At 46.4% G+C, this 21,862-nt stretch overlaps 1 protein-coding gene across 3 annotated transcripts in view; it reads right to left on the bottom strand.

Moving 5' to 3' along the window:
• Positions 1–21,862, bottom strand: part of rasgrf2b (Ras protein-specific guanine nucleotide-releasing factor 2b) — a 465,843-nt gene that overhangs the window by 397,620 nt on the left and 46,361 nt on the right. For all 3 annotated transcript variants that reach the window (XM_072516189.1, XM_072516187.1, XM_072516188.1), the window contains exon 2: positions 11,940–12,046. In XM_072516189.1, the coding sequence (XP_072372290.1) occupies positions 11,940–12,046 (107 nt within the window). The remainder of the gene's footprint in view (positions 1–11,939; positions 12,047–21,862) is intronic.

The following is a 21,862-nucleotide window of genomic DNA, read 5'->3' as shown; positions in this document are numbered from 1 at the left end:
CCTGGGTCCCTGCTAGTCCCCTGCAGGTAAGTGAATAGCTCTTTATTTTTTGGAAGAAACTGGGAAGTGAAACGTGTTTACGCCGGCATGGGGACATTGCCCCATTTTTGGAGAATCCAGCCCGTAGAGTCCAGTCCAATATCAAGTAGCTCCTTAGTCAATAGTAATTAATACTAGTTAATCATAATTATTTGTATTTAGCCATCGTATCCAACTATACACCATAGAAACCTTTATAGTGTTTGGTGAGTTAATAAATAATTTTGTTCTTTAACAAAGTCGTATGTTCTCTAATTGATTCAACAACAAAAATATTGCCATCCAGGAGGCCTCAGATCAGAAGAAAATAGCCTTCTGATGACTGTAGCTGGTCCCCTGGCAATTAACTTATATAATACGTTCCAATTTGCCTTGCAGGATGACAGGAAAAACTGTAGCCACCTAACATGGCTGAGTCCCGATTAGAATGGTCAAACCCCGATCTAAAATGGCGAACGAAAGAGGCTGATGGGAAAATCAGCCAACAGGACTCAAACGGACAGCTGCAGGTAAAACAGTGTATTCGGCTCTGGGGAAGTCAGCCCAGACCGATAACTGCAGCCATCAACATCACAACAACCCAGCCATCTGCATATTAAGCAGCCATCCCCGGGAACAATTGCTACACATTAGCAACATAAAGCCGATCCAGACCTTTCGGCGCCAGCAGGGGCTGACACAAAGGAAGGTAAACGACCACCCCCCCAATCAAAGAATCGCCCCATTATTGGAGCATATCAAACCAAGTGATTGGGACCAAGTCCAATCACTTAGAACCAGGTACGAGGTCCGCCCAGAGAGGCGGGAAGCCCCTGGGGACTATAAGAATAGGGGCCAAGTTCAGCTCGACCCTTCTCTTCCTGCTCACAACCTTCGAGACCCTTCGACAAAGAAAACAGTAAGTCTTACTCCAGCGATCGCTACCAGATAGGTGCTCCTGACTATCGACTTGTACCAGCTTTGAATCCCGCAGGCTCAGACCCAATTCGAAAGACCATTCATTTCCCTGACCTGGTGGGCCATTTCCAAAGTTAAGTATTGGCCTTTAGTGGTAGGTAGTAGTCTAGAAGTAGGATTATTGTATAAGTATTTATTGCTGTATATAATAAATGATCGTTGATTTAACTTTTACTAAGTGGTGTGCTGCATTATTAACCATTACTTGAGCTTGAACCATGTGGCGGTATCAGAAAGATACCTGGCGACTCGTGAGCAAAGGTGACAGAATTAGAGCTAATAAAACTAAGGCTAATAAGAGCAACAAAGCTACGATAAAATAATTGAACGCTTCGATGACAATTGCCATCTTAAAAAAAATGTAATGTTTGACCGATATTTTTCTGTATGCGGCTACAAAAATCGGTCGAAGCATTCTACTCTTTGCAGGGCACTTGACTTGCATCTTAAAGCGTAATCCTGCAATTTTGCAGACCTGCAGGATTCATTAATCAAGGACCAAATTGTTTATGGACTTAAAAGCGACACGTTGTGCGAACGATTGCTGCGTGAATATGATTTGACTTTATTCGATGCAATACGGATATACAAGGCCAGCCAAGTTGCTTTGTAACAAACCACTGAAATTCAAGCACAGGGAAGTGGCGCGTAATGAGAAAGCGAGACCGATCCATCTTTTCTGTGTCGCACCAAAACTACCAACGTGGTCAGAATGAGGGCGGCCATTTTAGAAGATCATCAGAACACGCCGCTTTGTGTCCGAGGTGCAGCAGAACGCACAACCCGCGTAAGTGCCCTGCATATAGCAGACTGTGTGCCAGGTGCCCAAAGTGCAACCATTGTGCCCAGCAAGCTAGTCCATGGAGCGAACACAGGTGCCGAGGTACATCTACTATGTAAATGAAATGAGAAACGACTCTTCTATATTGCAAAATGCGATCCGCAGTAGGCAAGATGAGTACACCAGTGCAACAGATGGCAATGAAGATCCATTCTTCATTGATACCGTCAAGGAAGACACAGAACGATTCTACGAGACAGAAGAAACGGGAAGGGGCCAGGTAGACAATTGGACAATTCAGCTAATTATAAATCAAACCAGCACATTCATCAAAATGGACACTGGTGCCAGAGCAAATTTAATGAACGAGGCAGACCTCAACAAGATGTGCAATCAGCCACACATTCAGCCAGACAATGAGTGCAGTCTCACAGACTACCACAGCGCATGAATTAAGACGCTTGGAAACTGCGCTCTACAAGTAGAGGTTAACAAACAGTCATATTTGATGGAATGCACAGTTGTAAAGGCAGATAAGAGATCACTGCTAGGTGCAACAGCGTGTGAGGCCCTACAACTTGTCCAGCGACTATACGACCAAGATGATGATTTCTTTGAACTCGACGAATTACACAGCGACTATGCAATCACCGACACAGAAATTTAAGACACAGACACCGACTACATACAGATGGTGCACACGGCAGCCATAGATGAAAATACACAACAGACGCCGGAGAACAAATCCAAAGCTCAGGCCGCAGCTCTGCTCAGAAAGAAGCACTGCCAAGATGCTACCGAAAGCATGGTGGGCTTAGAAGACACGGTTGCCTCCGAGAGCATGCAACAACACAGCAACCAAAATCATGAGTCAAATGAGATAATAAGCACAATGCAACGCGTATCTCAGCAGCTGCAAGAACAACTAAACCAAAACAAAAGAATCATCGAAAACAAGTGGCTAATCATAAGCAGCAAAACGCTGAGGTGAGTGCCCTGCAGCACAGCATTAAGGACTCACAGACAAAAAGGAGCCACATGCAGGCACAATGTCCTCGGAGATTGTGGTTCAGCTCTGTGGTTCGGATCTTTATGATGATACAAATTCTGCTTGGTGCAGGATGCACAGCTCTTTTGTACCCTCTTCAAAGTTCAACAGCCCTTGCAGCACATGGACACCAGCCGATATTGAACAGCACGGTGAGCCCTGGTAATAGCAAGGAAATCTCTGAAGCCAAATAACATGGAACCACTTCCTTCAAAACTTAATCGGGAAGTTGGGCCGGCAGCAAAAGCCGGTAAGACATTTAAACACCACAAGCTCAAGACACAGAACACCCTAAACATCGAAGACGGTGAAACAGCAGAATCAGCCAAGAGACTGAAACAGACATTTAAAATACCGGACACTTAAAAAAAACAAATTTGCATATGTACAATTTGACCCATTTTAAAAATTCATGTATTTATAAATAGTTCATATGTATATATAAATGTTTTAATCATCTTGAAAAAGAGGAGGATGTAATGACATGTAGAATATAACTTGTGCATAATTTAACAACCGAACTGTAAGTAAAGATAGGTGCCGTATGCATAGACTGAAATTCTAGCATCCGGGTACTAGGTGGTGTGATGACAGGAGATCATTGCTGGAACACACCAGGTGGCAGCAGAACGTGGATAGCAGGCGTAGAGTCCAGTCGCATATCAAGTAGCTCCTTAGTCAATAGTAATTAATACTGGTTAATCATAATTATTTGTATTTAGCCATCATATCCAACTGTACTTATCCTTCATATCGTAGAATCCTTTATAGTGATTAGTTAGTTAATAAATAGTTTTGTTCTTTAACAAAGCCGTTTGTTCTTTAATTGATTCAACTGCAAAGATATCGCCACCCGTGAACATTGAACACATTACAATGGTCATCTGAGACTATGGCAACTTTATTTTTACTTCTTTGACTTTATTAAAATCAATCTTTCTGAAATTTAGAAGGGACAGATTTTTTTTATTTGCACACATTGACAAGATTTACTGATATGCAATAAAAAGTAATACAATTCTGATGATTTTTCCGTATGGTGTCTTGGCCAAGGATGCTTCGAGTCCCATGTGATATTTCATTGGCTGTAAATATAGATTCTGCTTTGCTCATTTGAGCTGTACTTTTCATTAGTTTCGATAGCAATAGAGTTACAAAAGGTATTACTGGTAAGAAATTTGCTTTCACCTGAAAGGATTGGCCCCAAAGAAATCTGCAGGATGATACCTCTCAAAGCCACGTGCGAAGGTGCACACCCCTGGACTTCTGCCATTGAACTTGCCAAAGTTTGCAAGATTGGATGAGATCACCTCACAATCGGTGAACTTTTGTAGTACTAAAAGCATTTTTGGTATGTCTGTCATTGCAGCAGATTTAGCCAAAGTGGGCTGGCTGAGCAGGGTGCGGGGATGGTGGGGGAATGCGTTTTGTCCTTTACTCTGATACAAGGTGTAATTGCTCGCTTACACCAGGGCAATGAAAAAGAAGGTTTAGAGGCTAATCTACAGGGATCTATAAAAATAATCTCAGCCTGGAACCTGAGTTGGGCTCACTGCCTCAGCTGTTTAGCCTGGTTGATAAACATGTTTGAGCTGCTGAGTAGGTTTTATCCCCTAAAGACCATCAAGATTTCAGTATTGAGTTGGCACCTGATATATTTGGTCCCAATCTCGCATCTGGCTAGTTCATCATACACCCATTGAGTATACAGGCATAGCCATGGATTCCCACAGTCACATTTGTAAACTCAAAAATGTTGTGATGGATGGGATGAAATTGTTGAAGATGCTGGAGCAGGAGGGAAAGACTATTGCCATGTGCTGTTGAGAAAGATGGAGAAATGGATAATTCTATTTATCCTGGTTACATTTGGAAGGTCAAATTTCTCCTTGCATTGCATTCAGGTTTGAGCATTTATGCTCCTGGAGCTGACAACCTCTGCAATCTCACTCCATGCCTAGTGCACATGGCTCTTTGGGATATTCCTCCCACAGGCTGAAATGAGAACCTTTTTCCCCAGCTTCCAGTTGAAACTTGTCCTGCTTATTAGCTCTTGCTCCACCACTCCAGGAGCTAATTCTTGCAGAAGGGAATGCAACATCACTTTAACTGGAGCATTCAGACTTTAACCAGGCCTCTGGCTGACCAACTGGATATTGTGCTGACACAGTAGCTGATTGTCCCCAAGTGATGAGAAACACCTTTATGTAAACTAAGAAGCCCTTGGAGTTAAAATACCTCAGGACTTGTTTTCTGGGAGAGAGTTGGACCATCTAATTGTGGGGGGAATGAGTATTGCAAACATAATTCTGTAACTGAGCTATTGCTACTCTATTTATATAAGAGGCAGGAGACAAGTTTTGCATTCTCTATACTGAATTTTGTTAGTGAGGGATTTGCTTGAACAATATTTACTGAACTGCATCATAATTTCACATCAATGGCACAATAAAAAGAATATTGGGAAATGTAGAAAACTAAAACAATGCATCAAATTAACGTAACCGTAGAACTATTGGAAAGTTACGGCACAGGAAGAGGCAATTCAGTCCATCATTTCTGCTCCAGCCAAAAAAAAAAGAGGAAAAAAAATCAACTAGCCGTATATTTTAATCCTAGTCTGTAAACTTACAGGTTAGAGAACTTCAAGTGTAGATTCAGGTACCTTGTAAATGAATTGAGCGTTTCAGCCTCAAACACCAACTGAGGCAGTGAAATCCAGACCATCACACTCTGGGTAAAAATGTTTTTCCTCATTGTCTACTTTAATCCTTCTACCAATCCCTTAAATCCATGCCCCCTGGTAACTGACCTCTCAACTAGGGGAAGCAGATCTTTCCTGTCTACTCTATCTAGGTCCCTCATAATTTTATACACCTCAATTAGGTCACCCCTTAGTCTCTTCTATTCTAAGGAAAATAACCCTACCCTACCTAATCTTTCCTCATAGCTGCAATTTTCAAACTCTGGCAACATTCTTGTAAATATCCTCTGCACTCACTCCAGAGCAATTATGCCCTTCCTGCAATGTGGTGACCAGAACTGTACTTGAAACTCCAGCTGTGGCCTAACCTGCATTTTACACAGTTCCAGCATTGCATCCCTGCTTTTGTATTCAATACCTTATCAAATAAAGGAAAGCATGCTTTCTTTACCAATTTTCCTACCTATCCTGCCACCTTCAGGGACCTGTGGACATGCACTCCGAGGTTTCTCACTTCCTCTACATATCCTACAATATATTGAGTATTCCCTTGCTTTGTTTGACCTCCCCAAATGCATTACCTCACAGTTCTCCGCATTGAATTCCCTTTGTCACTTTTCCGCCCACTCAACCAAAACATTGATATAATTCTGGAGATGCCAGCTATCCTTTTCACTATCAATTACACGGCCAATTTGCCACCTGCAAATTTCCCAATCACGCTGATCCCCATTTAAGTCAAAATTATTAATATATGCAAAAAACAGCAAGGACTCCAAAACCGAACCCTGTGGAACACCATTGGAAGCCACCTTCCATTCGCAAAAACATCATCAATCATTACCCTTTTTTCCCTGCCACTGAGCCTATTCCAGCTCACCACCTTCCCCAGAATTCCATGGGCTTTCACTTTTCTGATGAGTCTGCCATGTGGGACCTTGTCACATGCTTTACCAAAATCCATGTAGACAACATCCACTGCACTACCCTCATCAATCCTCGTTGTTACTTCAAAAAATGTGACTAAGTTAGTAAGATATGATTTTCCCCTAACAAAGCCATGCAGACTAACATTTTAAAATTCCATACCTTTCTAAGTGACAGTTCATCCTATCTTCAGAATTGATTCCAATAATTTGCCCACCACCAAAGTCAGACTAACCGGCCAGTTATTTTCCAGCTTATCCCTTCCACCCCTTTTTAAATAACGGTACAATGTTCACAGGCCTCCAATCCCCTGGTACTCCACCTGTATTTAGGGAGGATTGGAAAATGATCTTCAGAACATATGTTATTTCCTCCCAGGCTTCCTTTAACACCCTGTGTTACAATCCATCTGGCTCTGGTGATTTATTCACTTTCATGGATGTCAGTCCCTTCCATACTTCTTCTCTCATTATGTTTATTGAATCTGGTAACTCCCAGAATGTCTGCATTCTGGGCTGGTTTAGCACAGGGCTAAATCGCTGGCTTTGAAAGCAGACCAAGGCAGGCCAGCAGCACGGTTCAATTCCAGCCTCCCCGAACAGGCACCGGAATGTGGCGACTAGGGGCTTTTCACAGTAACTTCATTTGAAGCCTACTTATGATAATAAGCGATTTTCATTTTCTTTTTTTTTTTCATTTCATCCTCCCTCTCCTTCAAATGAGAGAAACAAAGCACCCATTGAAAACCTTGCCCACATCTTCTGCATCAATGCATAAGTTACCCCGTACATCTGTGATCTGTACAACTTAGTTATACTCTTGTTCTTAATGTACTGGCAAAACATCTTTGGCTTTTTTGATTTTACCTGTCAATATTTTGTCATCTCCTCTCCTTGCTTTCTTAATTCCCTCTTTTACTTCACCCTGTAATTTCTATATTCCTCTCAGCTTTTTGTGACTGCCGTAAGCTTTCTTTTTCTGCTTTATCTTATCATATATCTTTCTGGACAACTAGGGGGCTCTTGATTTGTTAATGCCACCCTTTGTTTTCATGTGTCTACGTTGTGACCATTGAATTTCACATTTGAAAGTCTCCCATTGATTTGACACTGCTTTCCTTTCTAATAGCTGTTTCCAGTCCACTTTCGCCAATTCACCTCTCAGCATTGTAAAATTGGTCCTTTCCCAATTTAGAACTTTTACTCCTGTTCTATCTTTATCGTTTTCCATAATGATGCTAATAAATCTAACTGTATTATGGTAATTATCTCCAAAATGGTCCCCCACTGCTCGTTCATCCACTTGCCCTGTTTCATTTCCTGAGGTTAAGGGCACGATTTATCGGCCGCGTCCCGCCGGAATTAGAACGGGGCGTGGCCGGGAGAACCCGTGAGAGGCTTCTTCTGGGATTCCCGATCGTCGTTATGCCCCGCGAGATCTAACGAGATCTCGCGAGTCGTCTTGATCTGGATCCCACCCACATTGGGCGGGATCCAGACTTGCATAGTTAAGTGAGCTTAATCGCTCACTTAACTATGCCTATGTCAGAACTAACCAACCCCCAAAATCTATCGACCTCACCGAGGAGACCCCAGCCAGGCACCATTTAGCATTGGTCTCCACAAACAGGGACCCACTGGAATGGCACTTGGGGGGATCTCCCAGGTGATAGGAGGTGGGTGGTTGACCTGTGGGCAAGATGGCACCCTGGCACTGCTGATGCCACCTAGGCACCATTGCACTGCCAGCCTGGCACACTGGCAGTGCCACCTGGACAGCCTGGCACTGCCACTGGGTGCCAACATGTGTCCAAATGACATTACCAGCCTGGCAAGAGAACTGCCAAGATTCCAGGCTGGCAGTGCCAAGGTTCCTGGTATCATTTTGCACATGCTAGGGACCAGGTCCAGGAGTGCCCTGACCATATGAGGTGCAGGGTGCTCGATGATCCCCAGCAGGTGAGTTGGGTCCACGGGTTGCGTTGGGGGGTGGAGAGACTGGGGCACCGTCTCTTCCTGCACTGGCGAATTGAGTACCGCCATGCAGTAAAGTGCAGCCTTGGCAGGGCATTCCAAAAAATTGACAGAGTCCCGTTCAATAGTGGGGTCATTCCCAACGCTACAGATGTCGGGAACTATCCCACTTAACCTGCCCAAAATGGGAGACTGGTTTTTATTTGTTAAATTATGCCCTAAATCTATAATTGCGCCCCCTCTCGTTGGGCAGTTACATGCGGACTTAAAAGTTCTCTTGAATGCAGTTCATGAATTTTGTACCCACTGTGCCCTTCACACTGTCTGTATCCCAATTGATATTAGGGTATCTGAAGTCCCCAATGATTAATGCCCTATTATTTTTGCACTCATAAATCTGTCGACATATTTGCTCTTACTCACTTCCACTATTTGGGGGTCTATAGTAGACTCCTAGCAGAGTGGGTGCTCCATTTTATTTCTCAGCTCAACTCATATGACCTCATTTGATGCTTCACTTAGTATATCATCCCTTCTCACAGCTGAAATTGATTCTTTAACCAATAATGCTACAGCATTTTATCGTCCTCAATATCCTGTGTGAAAATTCGATATCCAGTGATGTTGAACTGCCTTTTTTGCTCCTCTTTAAGCCAAGTTTCCATTATCGTGATGATATCATGCTACCCTTGTGTCTATCTGTGCCCTCAGCTCATCGGCTTTATTGCTATACTCCTTGCATTGGCATAAATATCTTTGAACACTGCCAAATTCCTCTGGTATCCACTTTTTAACCTCTGCTACTTCTACCTTTCAGAGTCACCTGCTAATTTTCCATCTCCTGTTCCCTGCTTTGCCCTTGCCCTCAGGTTCCCAACCCCTGCTATTCTAGTTTAAGTCTCCCTCAACAACATGAGCAAATCTCCCTGCAATGACATTCATACCTGTTCAGGAGTAGAGCATCCTGCTCGTACAGGTTCCAACTACCCCAGAACCGGTCCAAATGCCTGAGGTGTCTGATGTCCTCCCTTTTACACCAGCTTTGTAACTACATGTTCAATCACTGAAATGAATGAAAATGAAAATTGCTTATTGTCACAAGTAGGCTTCAAATGAAGTTACTGTGAAAAGCCCCTAGTCGCCACATTCCGGCGCCTGTTCGGGGAGGCTGGTACGGGAATTGAAGCGTGCTGCTGGCCTGCCTTGGTCTGCTTTAAAAGCCAGCTATTTAGCCCTGTGCTAAACCAGCCCCTTGCTAAACCAGCCACTGAATTCTCCTATTTCTATACTCGCATATGGGACTGGGAGTAATCCTGCTTTAAGGGTCCGACTACTCAATCTCCTTCCTGACTCCCTGAAATCTGCTTACAGGACCTTATCCCATTTCCTACCTTTCATTGGTACCAATAGGGACTACGAACTGTGACTGATCCCCTTCCTGTCCTGCAGCCGCTCTGTGACACCCTTGGCCCTGGCACCATGAAGGCAAGATACCATCCTGGTTCACGCCTACAGCCACAGAAATGCTAATCTGTTCCCTTAACTAACAAATCATCCATCACTATATGAAAGAGAAAATGCTGGAAAATCTTAGCAGGTCTGGCAGCATCTGTAGGGAGAAAAAAGAGCTAACGTTTCGAGTCCGATGACTCTTTGTCAAAGCTTAGACAAAGAGTCATCGGACTCGAAACATTAGCTCTTTTCTCTCCCTCCAGATGCTGCCAGACCGGCTGAGATTTTCCAGCATTTTCTCTTTCGTTTCAGATTCCAGCATCCGCAGTAATTTGCTTTTATCCATCACCAAATCTCTTTTTTCTTCTCCTTCACCTCCTATGCAGCAGAGTTGCCTGTGGTGCTGTAAACATGGCTCTGACTGCACTCCTGTGAGGAACTGGCATCCTAACCTGAATCCAAAATGGAAAACTGAATGATGAGTGGGACCCGAGAGAACTCCTGCACTACCTGCCAAGTTCTCTTGGACTGCCTGGTGGCCACCTATTCCCTCTCTGTCTTCAGGCTCCTAAGCTGTGATGTGTCCACTTCTCTGAACATGCTATCCACGTAGCTGTCAGCCTCAAGGATGCACCACACTGATTCCAGCTGCCGCTCGAACTCTGAAACCTGGAGCTGAAGTTTCAGCTGGTGACACTTCCTGCACATGTGGTTGTCTTGGACACCGGTAGTGTCGATGACTTCCCATATTTTACAGGAAACACTTTCCATGTGGCTGAGCTGTACTGCCATGGTTTTAATTTACTTCCCTTATGTTAACTTCATTTAATTTTGGTTGACTTATACTACTTTATTTTTACCTGGCCTTGACTTAATATTACTTCCCTATTGCTTGTGTTTCTTACTTAAATCTAAGTAGTTACTTCTTTTGAAAAGAATGCATTTTCAGCCATCTAAGCACACTCAGCCCTCTTGTGCAGCTTTTCAACTCCCTGGTCTTTAGAAGAAGATAAATACTAAATATAAAAAGACTCTATGGCAATTTTAAAGCATACTAATGAGTCCCCCTGTTCTTCTGGCCAACATTCCTCCCTCGACTAATGACAACAAAATCAAATTATCTGGTGATTTAATAATTGCAATTTGTGGTACCTTGTATTTGCCTAATTAATTAATTGGTTATCGAACACTTCATGTTGACCTGAGAATGTGATATGCACCGTAAAATTATCTTTCTTACGATTTAAACCTTGGTCCATTTTCATGAGACATAATTGTATTTACCTTGGCAAGCAAAGTCACTATGGAACACCTTCTGCACAACAATACTCATTCTGCTTCATTCAGCAGAAGCTATAATGCTTTTATGAATTTCATTGATTTTCCAAGTTCTGTTAAAAATATTTTTTATATTGAGTCAGACAATCAAGACATTAGACAGGAGGGAAACATTACCAATTTACACCATTAGTTCTGCCGCATTCTTGCTGAAGTCCTAATCCATGATTTTGTAATTTTAAAACCTTTTTACAAACTTCTACCAATCCAAAATTCCTCAGGGGTGCTTTCTTCCTCATAAAATTCCTACACTCTTCTAATTCCCTGTCCTTGTGAAGTTCCATTTGTTCCCCCTTCCACTGCAATTTAACTTCCAGATCCTCACTTCGCCTTCAAGAGCCTCCAGGATCCCAGTCCACTCTGAGTCAATCTTTCCAGTTCCAAAATCATGTTGTGCCCTCCTACCACCACCTCTATGTCGCCTTGTTCCTTACACCCTTCATTTGACCATCGGAAACTGATTATTCAGTCACTATCTCCTCCCCGTTGGATTTTTTTCCCCAAAATGATTTCCTCCGAGAGTTCATAAACCTTTTAAAAATCCATAATTTAAACCATGCATTTGCTTTCGCTCCTTAAATCTATCAGTTCATTACCAATTTGTTGCCCTGTAAAATGTTCTGAGACATTTTATTTTTTAAGTCCTGCTGTTAAATGCAAGTTGTTGTCCTCCAAAGGGCTGTTCATGGATTCAAATGTACATAATATAAGTGGCTGTACCTGGCCTGTTGAATAGCATCTATCCATGTTTCACAGTCAGCCTCTTCTTCAATCCGGAGCTCCAAGGGTTTATGTCCTTCATGGCCAAAAGTTATGGTAAAGTAATGCTGCACAAGAAATAGAATATTACAACATTAATCATTCTGCCTTTCGATGGTGCCATGAAATAACAAAGCAAAAAGGTGTTTTAATGATACTCAGAATTGAACTAAAATGATGCAAAATAAATTTCAAAAGCATCCATTAACAAAACTAAATCTGACAATTAATAAAACTAACTCAAATGCTGAAAACATCCTGCTCCAGCTTTGTGTTGAATTATAGGAATGGGTCTTGTCACAGAAAGGAATGTGGGTTAAATGCATGAGGGATGGTAATAAGTCGCTTGGTGACATAATTGATACATGCATTGACCAGTTGATTGAACTGTCCGATAACAGTAATGAAATAGGGATATAAGTAGGCCATTCAGCCCCTCAAGCATGTTCCCCCACTCAATGAGGTCATGACTGATCTGCAACCTAATTCCATGGACAGGATTTTACACTGTGAGCTGGGACCCCTATGTCCATTTCAAATTGGGGTCACAATCCTGTACTATGTAAGAAATAGTCATACAGCCATGATTGTCCATGAACTGGCCAAAGACCGGTCTCACCATCCAACTAACGACAGCAGGAGGGCTCTCAAAGCAAGTGCACCAATAGGAAGCCCCCCAACACTAAAGGAGCAGCAGCTTGCAGTTCAAGTAAGAGAGAGAGTGCCTCCATTTTGAAACACCCACTCTCAATTTTTTTAACTGTTGAATTTAAAAATGACTTGAGGAGTTTGTAGAGGGGAGGGCCTCAAAGACTGCCTGGAACTCTGGCCTTCAGTCTGCCGCCTAGTTCCTGATGTCTCGGGAGGCCCAAAGACCGACCACTCAGCCTCTGACAATAAACATCAATGGGCTTTAACTGCCATTAATTGTCGTCCCACCGTTTGCAGGCAGGTTGCCTGCTAACTCCAAACACACCTTTAGGAAAATAGCCCTGAAGTGAGACAGCTGGCAAACAGACACACTGGCCAGTGATGCGGATTTTCGTGAATGCCCATCTCTGCACCCACGTTGTGGCCTAAATATCCTGGCCATATAACTGCCTTTGTTCTATATTCCTACATTCCTTAATACCTTTGGTTGACAATGGTCTATTAAGCTCAGCTTTAAAATTGACAACAAACAGCTTCAGAACTAAACTAGAAATATTCACAGAAAATGCTGGATGAACTCAGCAGGTCTGGCGGCATATGTGGAGAATGAAACACAGTTAATGTTTCAAGTCCGTATGGCTTCTTCACAGCTTTATTTTCAAAATATTCACTATCAGTTTGAAGAGAGAAAGCCGCTGTGACTTTAAATAGCAAGCTCTTCCCATTCTGTATCCCTTACGCTGGATCAATCCTATTCAGGTAACCAAAGAATAGCGGGGGCGATTCTCTGATATGGAGGCCAAGTGTTCGCGCCATCGTGAACGCCGTCGCGTTTCACGACGGCGCAAACAAGGCCGGGCACAACCTATTCTGGCCCCCACGGCGCTGGAGCGGTTCACACCGTTCCAGCGTCCTTACGCGGCGCCAAATGGGCATCGCGCCAACCCGCGCATGCGCAGTCGGGGCAGCCCAATCCTGTGCATGCGCAGTTGGGCCGCACCATCCTGCGCATGCGTGGGGAACGACTTACGCACGCCGGCCCCTCACCAACATGGCAGTGGTGCTCTGGGGCCGCGCGCAGAAGGAGGTAGGCCCGGGGGGAGGGAGAGGCCGGCCCGCCGATCGGTGGGCCCCGATCGTGAGCCAGACCCCATCGGAGGCCACCCAGGTGAAGGAGCCCTTCTCCCTCCCCCACAGGCCGCCCCCCCAGCGTTCCCTGTGGTGGACGGCGCCGTCGGGAACCTGTCGTGTCGTAGCGGCCGCTCGGCCCATCCGGGACGGAGAATCGCCGCTCGCCGGTTCTCTGAGCGGCCCGGTTCGAATCGTGCGCCGCTGGTTTCCGGGGGCTGGGAGAATCGCGTGCGGGGGTCGGGGCGGCGGGGCGCCATTCGCGCAGCACACCGGCGATTCTCTCACCCAGTGTGGGGGGGGGAGAATAACGCCCAGCCTTTCCCTTCCTCCACTCACTCCATGCCCAGGGGTCAGTCTTACTCCATTGATCTTCTTACAAAGTGTGGTAGTCACCACTAGCAGTATTATATGTATTACAGTAAGACACATATAATAGAGGTACGTGGGTAAATCCCTGCCTGCTGGCTCCGCCCAGTAGGTGGTGTATAAATGTGTGTGCTCGCCGGTGCTGCAGCCATTCTGGTGGCAGCTACAGGAGGCACATATTTGCTCAATAAAGCCTCGATTATTCCACTACTCTCGTCTTTGTGGTAATTGATAGTGCATCAATTTATTGAGCAAAGATTTTTAAAACAATGGATCTTTGCATCAAGCCTGATCGAATGCATCTGAGCCCTCAAGCAGCCAACGCTACGTCCACCTTTGACCACTGGCTAGCCTGCTTCGAAAGCTACCTCCGAACATCTGCTGAGGAATCCTCGGACACGCAGAAGCTCCAAGTCCTTTATTCACGGGTGAGCCCTAACATTTTTCCTCTCACCCGGGATGCGCCCACTTACTCCGAAGCGATGGAGCTCCTGAAGGGACATTATGTTCGGCCAGTCAACCAACTATACGCCAGGCACCTCCTGTCCACAAGACAGCAACCCCCTGGTGAGTCTCTGGATGATTTCTGGCATGCCCTGCACATCCTGGGAAGGAACTGTGACTGCCAGGCAGTTTCGGCTGTCCAGCACACAAAACTTTTAATCCGAGACGCCTTCGTTACGGGCATGAGGTCTGCGTACGTCCGCCAGCACCTCCTGGAAGGGGGTACGCTTGATCTTGCGGGAACTAGGCAGCTCACGAACGCTTTAGAAGTGGCCTGCCGTAACATCCAGTCGTACGCCCCTGACCACGCGGCACCCTCGTGGGCACCGTGGGCCCCACCAGCTACCGACTCCACCCACCACAAGCCTGCGCCGCGCGGCAGCCAGCCAACTCTGGCGGGCCCAAATGCTATATTTGCGGGCAGAACAAACACCCCCGGCGGCACTGCCCTGCGCGGAGTGTGACCTGCAAGGGATGTGGAAAGAAGGGACACCTTGTTTCTGTTTGCCAGGCCCGGTCGGTCGCCGCTGTTTCCAGGCCCGGTGTTCCTGCACCCCCTGCGTGCGACCCAGGGGCATCGCCATTTTCCTCCTTGCAAGCCACGTGTGGCCCGTGGGCGCTACCATCTTCTTCTCCGCAGGCCACGTGCGGCCCATGGGTGCCGCCATGTTTGATGCCGCCCGCCATGTGTGCCCCATGGGGAGCCGCCATCTTCGGCGCATTTTGGACGGCGCCTCAGGACCCCTGCTCGTCTGGCCGTTCATCACCTGCCGCTACCTCCACCACCGCTGACCAGCCCGGGACCTCCCAGCATCTGCCGCAGCTCGCCTCGATCACCTTGGATCAGTCCCGGTCCCGCAACCTCGCGACCGCAACAATGATGGTGAAAATCGATGGGCACGAGACGACCTGCCTTTTTGACTCCAGGAGCATAGAGAGCTTCATCCACCTCACGACGGTAAGGTGATGCTCCCTTGTGGTACACCATGTTACCCAGAAAATCGCCCTGACCTCCGGATTCCATTCCGTGGAAATCCGGGGGTACTACATCGCGACCGTTACCGTCCAAGGCGTAGAGTTTAGCAACTTCCGGCTCTACGTCCTCCCCCACCTCTGCACTGCCCTGTTACTCGGCCTGGACTTCCAGTGCCACCTCCAAAGCTTAACCTTCAAATTCGGCGGACCCCTACCCCCACTCACCGTATGTGGCCTCACGACCCTTAAGGTCGATCCACCTTCCTTGTTTGCGAACCTCACCCCGGATTGTAAACCCGTCGCCACTAGGAGCAGATGGTACAGTGCCCAGGACAGGACCTTCATCATGTTGGAGGTCCAACGGCTTCTGCGGGAAGGGGTCATTGAGGCCAGCAACAGCCCCTGGAGAGCTCAAGTAGTAAAGACTGGGGAGAAGCACAGGATGGTCATTGACTACAGTAAGACCATCAATCGGTACACGCAGCTTGGCACGTACCCCCTCCCACGCATATCTGACATGGTCAATCAGATTGCACAGAATCGGGACTTTTCCACAGAGCACCTGAAGTCCGCCTACCACCAGCTCCCCATCCGCCCGGAGGACCACCAATACACTGCGTTCGAAGCAGATGGCCGCCTTTATCACTTCCTCAGGGTTCCCTTTGGCGTCACTAATGGGGTCCCGGTCTTCCAACGTGAGATGGACCGAATGGTTGACCAGTACGGACTGCGGTCCACCTTCCCGTACCTAGATAACGTCACCAACTGCGGCCACGATCAGCAGGACCATGACGCTAACCTTCAAAAATTCCTCCAGACCGCCAAATTCCTTAACCTCACGTACAATAAGGAGAAATGCGTGTTCCGCACCAACCGCTTAGCCATCCTTGGCTATGTCGTGGAAAATGGAGTTCTAGGGCCCGACCCCGACCGCATGCGGCCCCTCATGGAACTCCCCCAAGGCCCTGAAACGATGCCTGCCGTTTTTCTCCTACTATGCCCAGTGGGTCCCTAATTATGCAGACAAGGCCCGCCCACTCATTCAGTTCAAGTTTTTCCCCTGACGGCTGAGGCCCGCCAGGCCTTCAACCGCATCAAGGCAGATACCGCCAAGGCGACGGTGCACGCGGTCAACGAGTCCCTCCCCTTTCAGGTCGAGAGCGATGCATCGGACGTAGCTCTGGCCACCGTCCTCAAACAGGCGGGCACGCCTGTGGCCTTCTTTTCCCACACCCTCCATTCCTCTGAAATTCGGCACTCCTCTGTCGAAAAGGAGGCCCAAGCCATTGTGGAAGCTGTGCGACATTGGAGGCATTACCTGGCCGGCAGGAGATTCACTCTCCTCACTGACCAACGGTCGGTTGCCTTCATGTTCAATAACACACAGCGGGGCAAGATCAAAAATGACAAGATCTTGAGGTGGAGGATCAAGCTCTCCGCCTATAATTACAAGATTTTGGATCGCCTGGGGAAGCTCAACGAGCCCCCTGACGCCCAATCCTGCGGTACATTTGCCAGCGCACAAGTGGACCGACTCCAGGCTCTCCACTATGACTTCTGCCACCCAGGGGTCACCTGGTTCTTCCATTTCATCAAGGCCCGCAACCTGCCCTACTCCATTGAGGAAGTAAGGACTGACACCAGAGACTGCCAGGTCTGCGCGGAGTGCAAGCCGCACTTTTACCGGCCAGATCGAGCGCACCTGGTGAAGGCCTCCCTCCCCTTTGAGCGCCTCAGCATGGACTTCAAAGGGCCCCTCCCCTCCACCGACCACAACACGTACTTTCTGAACGTGGTCGAGGAGTACTCCCGGTTCCCTTTCGCCATCCCATGCCCCGATATGACTTCTGCCACGGTCATTAAAGCACTCCACAGCATCTTCACTCTGTTCGGTTTCCCCACCTACGTCCACAGCGATCGGGGATCCTCTTTTATGAGCGATGAGCTGCGTCCGTTCCTGCTCAGCAAGGGCATCGCCTCGAACTGGACGACCAGCTACAACCCCTGGGGAAAAGCACAGGTGGAGAGGGAGAACGGGATGGTCTGGAAGGCCGTCCTTCTGGCCCTGCAGTCTAAAACCTCCCGGTTTCCCGCTGGCAGGAGGTCCTCCCCGACCTGCTCCACTCCATCCGATCGCTCCTCTGCACCGCGACTAACAAGACCCCTCATGTACGTCTCTTTGCCTTCCCCAGGAAGTCCACCTCCGGGGTCTCGCTCCAACATGGCTGACAGTTCCTGGACCTGTCCTCCTTCGCAAGCATGTGCGGACCCATAAGTCGGACCCTTTGGTCGCAAGGGTCCACCTCCTACACGCGAACCCGCAGTACGCCAACGTGGCATACCCCGATGGGCGACAGAACACAGTCTCCCTCCGGGACCTGGCACCCGCTGGATTCTCACCCACGGCCCCCGACCTGACACTGCCGCCCCCCGTTGCCTCATTCACCCCTGCGCCACTCACCCTCCCCCCAGTGAACCTCACCGCAGCCCCTGCCCCAGGAGGATCCGTATTCCCATTGGTTCCATTCAGGGATGACGAAGATGAGGACAACATGCTCCCGGAGTCACAGGTGACCAAGTCGGCACCCACAGCACCACCAGGACGGAGGCGATCGCAGAGGAGGGTCAAGGCCCCCGACAGACTGAACTTATAATTCTTTTTTTCCACCACCCCCGCCGGACTCTTTTTTTAACAGGGGGTGAATGTGGTAGTCACCACTAGCAGTATTATATGTATTACGGTCAGACACTTATAATAGAGGTACAAGGGTAAATCCCTGCCTGCTGGCTCCGCCCAGTAGGCGGTGCATAGATGCGTGTGCTCGCCAGTGCTGCAGCCATTCTGGTTCCAGCTACAGGAGGCACAACATCTTTGCTCAATAAAGCCTCGATTATTCCACTACCCTCGTCTTTGTGGTAATTGATAGTGCATCACAAAGGGCCCCTAACTTCCCTCAACTTTCCTTGGATCCGTACCAATTTTGCCATTTTCCCTACTAATGTCAGACTAACCCTAATTTCAGCTCCGAAGAGGAGTCGTAACGTACTTGAAACATCTGTTTTTCTCTCTCCACAGATGCTGTCCGACTTGCTGAACCTTGTCAGTATTTTCTGTTTTTATTTCAGATTTCCAGCATCTGCAGAACTTTGCTTTTATTTTGCCATCTTTAACAAATTGAAGGTCAAAAGCCAAGATTAAAGATCAGATATACAACAACAAAATTAAAAATAGCATGGGACCAAAGGTTTAACTTACAATTGAGATACCACTTAGTATTTTTTTGATGTTTGACCCTCAGAAACATGGTTAACTTTGGCTTGTAATACCATATGGAAGAAATTAATTTAAATAATTACGGAGGGATTTACCGGCCTTTCACGGCAACGGGATATTCCGGTCCCACAACGGCGGGACCAGTAAAGTGGGCCACCTCCGCCACTGTAAAACACATGGCAGGTTGGTCAGTAAATCCCGCCTTATTTTTGTGATGAACGATTTCAGTGTCACATTTAAAGTTTATGTGAATGGAATCTGTGGTTTTAGATATAGTTCTGGAAGTAGATTTTCTCAGTTCTTCCCTGAGATAGAGTAACTACTCTGCCAGCAACGTATTCATCGAGGTCCAAGAACAACATCATGGGTGATGGCTTGGCAAATATACTTTACAGTTTATCAATTCAATATAAATTAGAGCATATTTCACAGCACTTCTGCTGCACAGAAGGCATACTGCTAATCTACTGACTTGCTCAGTGGAAGATAAATATCATGTTAACTGATATTGTTCATTATACAAAGTACTTCCAAAACAAAATATAATCTGCAGTCATCCCTTAAGGACCAGTGTGCCTCCAGCCTCTCCAGTCTCCATTCTATCAATCAAACAGACACTTCAAACTAAGTCCAGAGGTGCAGAAACTTGGCATCGTGCCCACACCCAAACTCACTGCTTCCCTTTACCCACAGCTGATCAATCACAAAGACTCTTTTCTTTCACACCCTTAACCTTGCCACTTTGACCTCTTCTACTGCTGCAATCTACATCTATATTATCAAGGTTGAATTTCTCTAAAACTCTCCTTACCAGTCTTTCCACCCACTGTAAACTCAAATTACCTCAAATGGTGTTCCCCACAGTAAAGACCTGCATCCCCATCATCCCTGTCCTTACCAGGCTTTGCCAAGGTTCCTCTACAGCAATTTAAAATAGTTAATAACATCTTCAAATCCTTCTGTGTTCTTGTTTCGTCCTTTTGCCCAAAGTTTCCAATTGTATATTACAAGGAACACATTCCATTCCTCTAACACTAGCTTCCTTCTGTTCTTTGGTCTCTACACACCATTTGTTCAGTTACAATGCCATTGCCCTGTTGAACTCCCTCCCTCAGCATTATTTCTTGTTACTTCCCTGTTGCCTTCAGAAACCTCTGAAAGCCCCTTCACTTTAAACATGCCTTGCCTCACACTTAGCCCACCTTTTTGTTCTTCCTCCTTCCATCTGCTCAATAGGAACACAGGACTTAGTAGCAGGAGTAAGCCGTTTGGTCCTTTGAGTCTGCCCCATCATTCGATCATGGCTGACCTGATTGTGACATCTTCCTGCCTACGGCCCCCCCACCCCCAACCACCACTACCACCATAACCCTTGACTCCCTTATCTATCAATCTATCTATGTAACTCAGCCTTGAGTAAATCCAGTAACCCAATCTCCACTGCTCTCTGGGGAAAATAATTTAAAAACAAAGGACCCTCTCAGAGAAAAAAAACTGTCTTCATATCCCCTTAAAAGGGACCTCTTGTTCTTAAATTATGTCCCCCAGTTTTATTCTTCCCCACAAAAGTAAACATCCTCCCAACATCCAATGCACCAAGCCCCCCAAGATCACACATGCCCCGACAAGATCACCTTTCATTCTTCTAAACTCTAATGAGTATATGCCCAAACTGTTCAACCTCTCTTCATAAGAAAAGTCCTTCACCCCCCAATGAATCAAGATAGGAAGTCTTACAACACCAAGTTAAAGCTCAACAGGTTTGTTTCAAATAACTAGCTTTCGGAGCGCAGTCCAACCCCGACATCTCCACATCAAATGAATCAAGTTAAACTTCTCTGAAGTGCTTCCAAAGCAATTATATCCTTTTTCCAAATAAGGAGACCAAAACGGTACACGGTAGTGGTCTCACCAAGGCCCTGCAGAGAATACCCACTCACTGCTAATCACTCTGTAAAGCATTGTTTCTCTGTATGTGAGGAGGCATTTAGAAATCTGCAGAAAATGCTGGAAATACTCTGCAAATCTGGCAGCATCAGAACTGTTCTCATGTCAGGTCGTCAACCTGAACCATTGGGTCAGACTGTCTCTATTGAGGCAGATAACTCAAGTGAGGAATTTTTCAGACTCAACAGACCAACTCAGTATAAATTACATCTTTACGCATTATTTTCACTCGGGCCTATCTTCCCTGGAAACAGATCAGGGGCAACCCCAAGGACATCCGAGTGCCAAGGTGGGCTGGTTAAAAACTCTGCCTCAGTTCTCTGGGTAATGGTCCCAGTTGTGTGCTTACATTTTAGGCCCTCTAGCCCTAACTCTTCACACCCTATTACCCCCATGCTCCCATGCAAGCTCAATGCCAACTCATGCCCCCCACCCACCAAAATGGCCCCTCATACCCCTCATGCCCATTCCTCCAGTATATACTATGTACAGACCTAATGTACACTATAGTAACAATGCCATGTGAGAAACTGCATTGAGAAAACACCCATGCATATCCTTTGAGAAGAAACCGGTGTTCCGACGACAACCCTATAAAGGTATCAATTAAACAGACCATTAAAGTGTCAATAACAGTGGCTTTAAGCACTTCCTAGTCTTGTGCAAATAAACACTGAGACAATAACAAAATGGATCACAGAAACTTATTATAACCTCATGGAGATGTCAATCAAACAAAGTCAAAACATCTCTGCATTTGTGCAAACAATCTCACTCATATAATCCTTTAAAATATGGCTGAGCCTCAGCCAAGCCTCATCATGCACCATCACCCATTTCGTCACTGTCTTTGAGTCAAAATCCTGGAACTTCCTGGCGAGCAGCTCAGTGGGTGTATCTTACACCACAATGCACTACAGCCGTTCAAGAAGGCAGCTCACCGTCACCTTTTCAAGAGCAATAAGGGTTGGGAAACAAATGCTGGCAAGAATTTTTTTTTAAAATCTTTTATTAGCCAAGGCACGGTATGTACGAG

Source organism: Scyliorhinus torazame, chromosome 9 (genome assembly GCF_047496885.1).
Source record: "Scyliorhinus torazame isolate Kashiwa2021f chromosome 9, sScyTor2.1, whole genome shotgun sequence".
NCBI classification, from domain to species: domain Eukaryota; kingdom Metazoa; phylum Chordata; class Chondrichthyes; order Carcharhiniformes; family Scyliorhinidae; genus Scyliorhinus; species Scyliorhinus torazame.
Note: the sequence above shows the minus strand (reverse complement) of the source record. Positions and strands in the feature narration are given on the sequence as shown.